Source organism: Apis dorsata, unplaced genomic scaffold (genome assembly GCF_000469605.1).
Source record: "Apis dorsata unplaced genomic scaffold, Apis dorsata 1.3 scaffold_80, whole genome shotgun sequence".
NCBI lineage: Eukaryota > Metazoa > Arthropoda > Insecta > Hymenoptera > Apidae > Apis > Apis dorsata.
The window spans coordinates 57,681-67,956 of record NW_006263378.1 but is presented as its reverse complement, the minus strand read 5'-3'; the positions used below and the strand labels follow the sequence as shown (position 1 = coordinate 67,956).

At 22.3% G+C, this 10,276-nt stretch overlaps 2 protein-coding genes across 4 annotated transcripts in view; both read left to right on the top strand.

Annotated features, from left to right (window-relative positions):
* LOC102675395 (zinc transporter ZIP3-like) overlaps positions 1–7,242 on the top strand; it is an 8,440-nt gene extending 1,198 nt beyond the window's left edge. Inside the window, exons 2-8 of one of the 2 annotated variants that reach the window (XM_006610847.2) lie at positions 2,891–3,147; positions 3,585–3,752; positions 3,865–4,026; positions 4,094–4,255; positions 4,793–5,000; positions 5,220–5,346; positions 6,806–7,242. In XM_006610847.2, the coding sequence (XP_006610910.1) occupies positions 2,918–3,147; positions 3,585–3,752; positions 3,865–4,026; positions 4,094–4,255; positions 4,793–5,000; positions 5,220–5,346; positions 6,806–6,864 (1,116 nt within the window). In that variant the 5' untranslated portion in view covers positions 2,891–2,917 and the 3' untranslated portion in view covers positions 6,865–7,242. Of the gene's footprint in view, positions 1–2,890; positions 3,148–3,584; positions 3,753–3,864; positions 4,027–4,093; positions 4,256–4,792; positions 5,001–5,219; positions 5,347–5,523; positions 5,763–6,805 lie in introns of those variants that run through there. The other variant, XM_006610848.2, reaches the window with a different exon arrangement.
* Positions 7,243–7,906: 664 nt separating this feature from the next.
* The window catches only part of LOC102675633, a 5,366-nt gene continuing 2,996 nt past the window's right edge, over positions 7,907–10,276 (top strand). Inside the window, exons 1-2 of one of the 2 annotated variants that reach the window (XM_006610850.2) lie at positions 7,907–8,520; positions 9,071–10,115. In XM_006610850.2, coding sequence (XP_006610913.1) covers positions 8,287–8,520; positions 9,071–10,115 — 1,279 coding nt within the window. In that variant the 5' untranslated portion in view covers positions 7,907–8,286. The remainder of the gene's footprint in view (positions 8,521–9,070; positions 10,116–10,276) is intronic. The other variant, XM_006610849.2, reaches the window with a different exon arrangement.

Genomic DNA, 10,276 nt, shown 5'->3' with positions numbered 1-10,276 from the left:
TATACTTTATAAAATTCGTCTCAATTAAAATTATAGAATTTAATAAGTTTTGTAAACAATATGAATTCAATATATTATTTATAAATAATATAAATAAATTAATTAAAGCAAATTTTAGAATATTTGAATGATGCTCCTATTGCATTAATATTATTTACAATTAATTTGTACAATTGCTGATTGTATAATTGATGTTCGATATCAAAATTTTAACTTTAACGATAAAATATTGTATCAATATCATTTTTTTAAAAAATAAAAAATCTATTTTTATTTATGATTGTAAAAAACTTGAAGCTTGAAACTTGTAAATGTAAAAAATATACATATTTTTTATTTTTAAAAATTTATGAAGTAAAAATTTTATCAATATAAAAAAATTGTATATACATACATAATTTACTTTATATATATATTATATATATATTTATAAATTTACAATTTATATTTTATAAATATATATAGAGTACTCATAAAAATGTGGAGGATAGATTTTAGACATATAAAACGATGAAAAAAATTTATATATATATGATAAATATATATGATATAGCTTAGTTATATTATATATATGATAAAGCTTAATTAACAAATTATAAGCATTTTAAATTTGTATTAGATAGAGTGAGATGGTGAAACAAAGAAAACGCTCAACTGTGCACGATAATACCGTATTACAATATCGGAATGAAAATAATTACACTAATATTTTTTTATATACAATTGATTATTTCAAATGAATTTCAGTATTATATAATTTATATATAATTTCTGTAAAATAATATATAATTTACATTAATATAATTATTGTAATATAACTATTCAACATTTTTATATCGTTTAAAAAAAAATTTTAATTATATAAATTGAAATCTATATAATTTATAATTTAAAAATACAGAATACAGAATACAGAAACTTAACTCGGAATTATTATAGCAAATTCTATTAATATTTGAAGTTACGATGATTATAAATTATTTTATTTAAAATCATTGATGAATTGTTGTATTTCATTCAACAATCATTTGAAGAAATCCATAGAAACAAATCAAAACACATTTCTATAAAATTTCAAATTAGAAAGGTTGTGTTTTTATATGCACAATTGCTTTTTTAATTTTTTTCACATGTACAAAAAAATCCGAAGTAATAATGATAGTTAAATCATGTCGCATTAAATTTTGAATTTCAGATTATTAAACATTCAATCAAATTACACAAATTTTTATCTTTATTTCTTATTTGCATTAGATATTTCTTATTCTTATGTAAAAGAGAAATAATAGTCGATTTGGATATTACTTTTAATAATATGAATCAATATATTACACATTATATCATATATATATATATATTATATATTACACATTAATATATCATATATCCATAAAAAATGCATACATATCGCAATTGCTTTTTTTATGCATGCTCGAATGAATATATTATAAATTTACTAATTTTTTTTTTTTTATATTTTTATTTCTGATTATACGAACATTACGAACAATCCGAATCCAGAACAAAGCAATACTATCTTACCAATGGAAAAGATTATTGATCTAGACTTTCGTATTTTTATACATATAAAAATAATATTCAATTTTCTATTTCATTTTTTTCTTTTTATCAAATCTCTTTTAATATCCATTAGCATTCAATTGTTAGCAACGCTATTTCAGTAATACATTGTCGTGTCGCGGAATCAAGTTTAAAGTTTGATGAAATAATACATAAATTTAAATATTAAATTTAAATTTGTTTAAAATAAAATTTTAATTAAATAATTTTCATATAAAATTGAATGGTACAATAAAAAATAATAATCTAAATAATTTTGTTCAAAAAAATGTAAATGTATAAAAAGTATATAAAAAAAATATTTAATATGCAATAACATAACATAAAAAAAAAGTGCAATGCTTATATGATTTTTTTAATGGAGAGATTTAAGATTTACAAAGATATTAGTATGATATGATAAAATATAGATATTGAACTATATTGGCTATTATTTTTTTTTGTTTAATAATTTCATATCGAAATAAAAAATTTGAATTGAATGAAATAAACACAATGAATTCAAATGGAATAATCACAAGATTTTCAATTGATGCTTTGATCGATGAATTTTAAATTGATTCAAATATCATTAGTGACTTTTTTGTACATGTGAAGATAAGCAAATTTATGTGTAGAAAAATACATTTTTTTAGTCTGAAATCTTATGAGATTGTGTTTTGACTCACTATGGATTTCGCCAGTAGACAAATTGAATATTATGCAATAATTCAGTTATGGATTTAAATAATATATTTGTAAATATATATATAATGATTACTTATAGATTTAAATAAAGTTATGTATTAATATTCTAGAATTTACTAAAATTTATTCGAAGTAAGTTTTTGTTAAATAAGGAGTTACATTAATACGTACATTATATTACATTATATTAAAATTCATTTGAAATAATCAATTATATATAAAAAAAATATCAGTATATTTACTTTCATTGAAAAATTCTACTATACAAGAGATATTACAATACAATATTATCGCTCATCCAGCTAAGTGTTCTTTCACTCTATTTAATAAACTTAAAATGCTTATAACTCGTTAATTAAACCTTATCATATGTATACATACATATAAACTTTTTTCATTGTTTTGATGTCTAAAATCTATCAAAGGAATCCTATATTTATACTTTATATATTAATATTTTTTATGTACAAAAATTCTTTATAACTTTAAAATTTTTTAAATTTAAATGTAATTGATAATGTATAATTGATATCATAAAATATGAAAAATTAGTAAAGTAAAAAATTAATTTAATTAAAATTTTAACTTTCACTCAGTATAGTAAATTATATTTAATTTTTAGAATCTCGATTGTTGATAAAGGAAAATCATGTCTCTGTTAGAAAATAACTCATTTATTCAAATATTGACAACAACTTTCCATCCGCATGATGAAAAATATGAAGAATATCATCACAATGATGAAAATATGTCGGATGTATTGATCGCAAAAGGAATCACAATGATTATCTTATGCATAGTAAGCACTTGCATGGGTATTTTACCTATGCAAATGGCAAAGTGCTTAAAATGGAATATTTCTAATACTGAAAATCCTAGGTATTAACATAATTAATAATAAATTACATGATAAAAAAATTTTTTTATTTTGTAATCTCTTTTATTTATTAATAATTAAGTTAATTCAAATTGTTTATTCATATTTCTATTTTGTTGTAAATATAAATCCTACTCAAAATAAAAAAAAATTAAAAAGATAAAACAAATGTCAGATTTATATTATTTATGAAAAATAAATTTCGAAATTTTATCAATTTGATTATAACATAACATGTGTTACAATAACTTATATAATATAATAACTTATAATATAATAACTTATATAATATAATAACTTATATATATTAACTTATCAAAGTACTAGTAAAAACCTCTATGAAATAATTTTATATATGAATATAAAAGCATAAATGTAATAAAAATCGAAAAAATGAATTGATAAGTTAGTATTAAAGATTAATTTATTTTTGCTGTAGGTCAACAAAATTAGTAAGCTTTCTTCTTGGATTCGGTGGTGGTGTTCTTTTTTGCACGATGTTTCTTCATTTATTACCCGAAGTAAAGAAAGGACTAGAACATCTTACAAAAGAAGGAAAACTTCCAAAATTTAATTTTTCCTTATCTGAAATGCTTACTTGTACTGGGTGAATAAAATAAAATTAATTTATTTATTTTTATTACATTTAAAAGAAAGATTTTAAAATTTATAAAAATAATATATAAGTAAGAATTTAATATTATGTTATACATTTTTAGTTTTTTTATTATGTATTTGGTCGAAGAATCAGTACATTCATATTTGCGGAAGAAAAAAGCACACAAAAAAGAATTTTCAAAGAAAGATGTTAGCAGGAGTACCAATGAATTAATCGAAAATGGAGAAACTTTGCCGAATTTTGTTAGTGGACATTCACATTAGTAAGTAAGAAATATCTAACAATCATGTTATTTCAAATTATATGGAACAAAAATATATATGTTATAGTAACAGTCATGGTCATTCGCATCACTTACCAGTCATAATAGATGAGAAACATGACTTTGTCATAAGTTCATTAAGAGGATTATTAATTATTTTGGGTTTATCTGTACATGAATTATTTGAAGGACTTGCTATTGGATTAGAAAGTTCAGCCTCTTATGTTTGGTATGTTTGTTTTTTAATAAACAATGAAATAGAAATAAAATAAAATATTAAAATTTCCAATATTGTTTGGATATTTAAAAATCTTTATTTTTATTTTTATTTAAATTAAAAAGAAAATTAATAGAAGATTTAAACCAAAAATTTCAAAAGAAATGTTTGAAACAGATCTATTTGAATCATCAATTACACAATAGATTATATTGCTGCATAAATGTTAATAACGTTTTAATTTAAAAATTAACTTTCAGATTTGATCAAAAATAATTTAATACATCTAATTTTTGTTTATTTAATAATCATCAATATAATTATCATTATCGCTAAGATGAACAAATCAAAAATGACTTCACGAAAATTAATGAAATAAATAATATTTTTTTTATTTAAAAATTGTAAATTGTAATAGATAATAGTTAATGAATATTAATTCATAAATAATATGTTTAATATTTACAAGACAAAGATTTACAAAAATTTTATAATAACATATTTTAATAAAAGTATTAATTTCGTTTTCATTTTCGTTTTTGTTTTCAGGTACATGTTTGCAGCAGTAGCAGCTCACAAATTCGTGATAGCATTTTGTATTGGTGTAGAATTAATTACTTATAATACCAGACGATATCTTTCGATAATCTATATTTGCACATTTGCAATTGTTTCTCCTCTAGGAATTGCCATAGGAATTTTTCTAGTTGGTGGCGAAAGTGCCGCCACCAGTGGCATATTACCAGTACTACTGCAGGTATATATGCAAAAACATTTTTATACTTTTCCTCAGTAAATAATTAAATATGTTATTTAAATACATATAGAAAATAAAAATAATATATATTATTATATATATATAATAATAATATTTTTTAATTATATATATAATAATAATAATAAAAAATATATATAGTATATATATATATATTCTACATATATATATTTAATATATATTTATATATAATTAATATAGGGTTTGGCTTCTGGTACATTATTGTATGTAATATTTTTCGAAATTCTTCAAGAGCATAGAAGTGGACTCAATCAATATTTATCGATTCTATTTGGATTCATCTTGATGTTTGGATTACAGTTGTTAAGTAAGTACAAAATTATTTTCAAATAAAAATTAATACTTAAAAATATTTATAAGATATACTCTTATAAACATAAAAATATTATTCTATCAATTGTAATATATATAAACTAATATAATATAAAGTCTATTACATATATATATATATATATAATTAAATATGAAATTATTCTTCTTTTAGAGTTATTGCATAGATATTTGTCTCAATAATGCGAGAAATATTCGAACCTAATTAAATTCCCATCCAATAATCAAAATCTTCTTTATAAACATTAATTTATGATTTTAGAAAAACTAAAAAAATAAATTAAATATTTCTGACATAACGATAAGCAATCATGATAATTTATAATTATATGTGCGAAAATTATTGTTTGTTTAAAAAAAATACAATTAGATTATTAAAGTAAAAAAAAAATTCTATAGTAAAATTAACTTTTTCGAAATTATATTTGAATAATTATTTAGATAATCAAAAATAAAACTAAATAATAATAATTAATAATAATTATTATTATTTAATATGCATTTGAATAAACTTTATTGATTTAAATCAAATTTTTTTTCGCTAATGTAATTTATAAAAAAAATTATGAAAATGTCAACTAATAAAATAATATATGAGTAACTTGAGTTCTTATTGATAAAAAATATATATTCAATTAGATTATAAAAATGTATCAAAAAGTATTTGAAAGAATAATTTTAAGACTAACTTACAGCAAAACAAAAGCTTTTTTTGTATCATGTTTTAATAATTTAACTTTTATTATTATAGTACTTATATAATTGGAAATGCCTTTGAAGTTTGAAATATATATCCAGTGTATTTAATTCATGATTATTCATAATATAACATGAATATTTATGCTGCAAATTCCGAATTGAAAATAATTTAATATAAGTTACACTTAAAGAAACCAAACTAAAGAAATAGGAGAAACATGTGCAATATATATATATTTATTTTTAATTCCTAATTAACTTAATTTCAAATTTTTAAATTTATTTATAATTAAATAAATTATTAAGTTAACATAAAAAATATATATTCATAATTCATATTCTTAATTTCTATTTTTTTTTATTTTTAATAATTTTCTATTTCTATTTTTAATAATTTTCTATCTATTTCTATTTTTAATAATTTTCTAATTTAAAAATATAAATAAAATTTGCAAATAAGATTAAAATAAATAATTCTCAATCAGAAATAAAATAACATACCTATTATAGAATATGTCAAATTTTATCAATAATTTTTGTATTAATTTCATTTTCAAACTAATATTAATATATTTTTTTAAAATTATCGAGCATCTAATCTCACAACGAATTGATCCAGCAATCAATGAAAATAACAATCGCTCAGCCCAACACTTCAAGCGCGCAATGCTTGCAAATCGTTCATTTTTCTCCACGATTGTCAGTATATAGTATCTGTAAGTCATGTTCGCTATCAGGTCACCAAACAGTCACGTTGAGTTCATGCATCTGCGAGAAACATTTACATACACGTTAGCTGTGGCACGTAACTGTCCAACACTACAGCAACAGCAACACGCGTCAATACAAAAGGGGAAAGGAGAGAAACGAGCATCGGTCTGGTAGGAAGCAATGTGTCTAATGGAAGGGGAAGAGAGCAGGAAACAGCACGGCTATGTAAGACGCGAGGGGATCATGAGTCGAGTAGGCAACTAGCCCTGAGTATTCGATTCACCGTCGTACCGCATGGAACAGACGTAATTTATTCTAATTAGATTCATTTATATAGTTTTTTCAAATCCTTTTCGCGATTCTCAAAAATAAACTTTCTCACAAGCTCACTAGTTAAAATATACGGTTATAAAATATATTTAGAAGATATCATCAACAATTAAATAGTCATTTCAAAACTATATATTGATCTGTTCACATTTTTCAACCACAAAATAGTGTTGCAATACAAAGTAAAGAGTGTAATTTCTTCAACAATTTGGATCTAACACATATTATTTTACAGAAATTTGACTTCACTAAAATATTTAAATTTCATTTTTAATACAGATTATAATTATCATTATTTTATTAAAGTTTTAATAGAATTATAGTTTAATAAAATTAAAGTGAAAAGATTATATAAAATTACAATACGTAAATAAAATTGCAAATTAATATTAAAACTATCAAAGCAATTTAATTTTACAATTATTAAAAATGTTTTTTTTTTACAAATATTTTTAAGGAAATTAATATTGATAATATAATATATATAAAAAAAGATTAATATTATATGTATAATATTATATTATATTAATATATATATATTAATATATAATATAATATTATATTAATATTATATATATATATATATATAAAATACATTAAAATAATATAATTATTTTTATAATTCTATTTTAATTCTAATCATCTATGTAATGCCTCCAAATATTTGCATACTAAAGATCGGTAATTATATATATTGTATATACATCGGTAATTGTATAAATTGTACATATATAAAAATTTTTAAAAATATATAAATATTTTAAAAGAATATGAAAAATCTGAAATAATATGCGAGAATTAATTCTTTAATTAAATTTCATATTGCGTTAATATTTTACTAAAGTAATCTGGTCTTATCGTTAAATGTCGTTCACCAGTGGCTCATACGTGTGTTAAGTGACAAAGTGAATACTTCGTTCGATTGATTGTCTGGATAAAGACGAAAAAAGTGCGAAACATTTGACAAATTAAACATCAAGAAGAGATCGAAAAATGAAATGTTAATTGAGCAGAAAAAATATGATAAAATGATAATTAAGAAAAAATAAAAGTAAAGAAGAGAAATCTCAAGATTGACTGATTATCGATAAGCCATTTATTTTGGATAATATATGGAATTGAGATAAAAATTTCTTAAAATTCAAATTTATCTTTTAAAATATAACGAAAAATAAAAATGGAGGAAGCAACTACATCTACTGTTTTATTAGTAGCAAAGATAGGTGCAATGATTGGTCTTGGTTTTGGTTCTTTGCTTCTGGGAATGCTACCGCTGATTGTCGGACGTTACAGAATGAATCATTGTAAAAAACATTGTGGAATTTTCAGTAATTCCAGTACTTGTACATCGACATCAGTTTCAAACGCTTCATCCGCTAGTGTCATCTCTGGATCTGCAACGAGTTCACAAGTACGTTTTGAATCTTAATACCAAAATTTCAATGATAAAATTATAAAAGAATTCAATAATTCTTAATAGTTCTCAATTGATAGAAATATTTATTTGAAAATTAATCCACATTAAATTTTATTTCTATATCGAAATAAGCAAATAAATATATAATACTTCATAATATTTTTCTTACATTTTATACTTTATTATATATTATAAACTTTATATAGTTATTCCATTTATTTCTTTATATATCTTATTGATTATACTTTATCAATTGAGAATTTTTGTTGAAAAACCAACTTCTCCTATTTTTCTTATATTGATTTATTGTGGTAGAATTCTTGATTTTATAAAAAAAATTTATTTTCTAACTACTAAACTAAATTAATAAATTAAATTAACAATAATATTAAATAAATAAAATATAATGGCAATAGTTCTATTTAATTAAACTTTTTCAACAATGATAAAAATTAAAGAAAAAGAAAAAGAATAGAAAGAATAAAATGGTTTTAAAGGACATGAAATGTTTGGCAAATTAGAAAATATAACATATACTCTTCAGGGTTTACAAACATCGTTGCTGCTCTGTTTTGGCGGAGGAGTTCTTCTCTTCACTACATTCTTACATCTAGCTCCAGAAGTCCGAATCAGCGTAGAAAGACATCAAACAAATAGTCAACTACCTACTCTAGGCACGCTAAGTTTATCAGAGCTACTATTTTGCGCCGGATTTTTTCTCGTCTACTTCGTTGAGGAGGCGGTACATGCAGCGCTGACGGGAAAACCCGATTCATCAGAAGCGCTGCTATATAGAACAGTATCTGTGCGTAGATGTAACAATCAAACAAGTGCAACATCAACCACAATTGGATCGACCACTACAGTATCCACCACAATCAGGTCTACATGGAAAGAAGATAACAATGATTCAGAAAATAGCGAAAATAATTTAAACAAACGGCAAAACAATTTGGATGAATTTCATGATAGCAAACAAGAGAAAATGTTACCCGCAATATTTGTTTTATCATCTCCTATAGGATTATCTTCCACAAAGCATAATTCACAAAACAACATGAAGCACTTTTCTGATGTAGAATTGAATCATTATCCCAGAATGGAGCATCATGAACATAATCATGTGACTATAACAAAAAAAACATCAATACAAGGACTATTAACAGTTCTTGCTTTATCTTTTCACGCAATTTTCGAAGGTTTAGCTGTAGGTTTAGAACCTTCTATTAGTTCTGTTATTTACCTGGCTGCTGCAATAGCTACTCATAAATTAGTGATCTCATTTTGTGTTGGTATGGAACTTTATGTTGCTGGTGCTTCTACTAAGACTACTCTTGGATATCTAACAATATTTTCTATGGTAACACCAATTGGTATTGCTGTTGGATTAGCCCTTGGTCATTTTAAAAATGATAGTGAGAATTTAGGACCTACTCCAACAATACTACAAGGAATGGCTGCTGGAACATTGCTGTACGTGGTTTTCTTCGAAGTATTGGCGCGAGAGAGAGCTAACGAGAAAAGTGGCCTTTTACAATTAACTGCCATAATTATCGGATTTATGCTGATGTTGGGTTTACAAATCGCCAGTGAGTGTTTTCTGATCCGAAATTAAAGTGTATAATAAAATGATAATTTGTAAAGATGATATAAAAATATTTGCAAATATCCATTTTTTTTTTTTTTGATCTCTAATCAATAACGAAGTTGAAATCATCCATATTCGTTTATTATCATCTGAAACCATTGT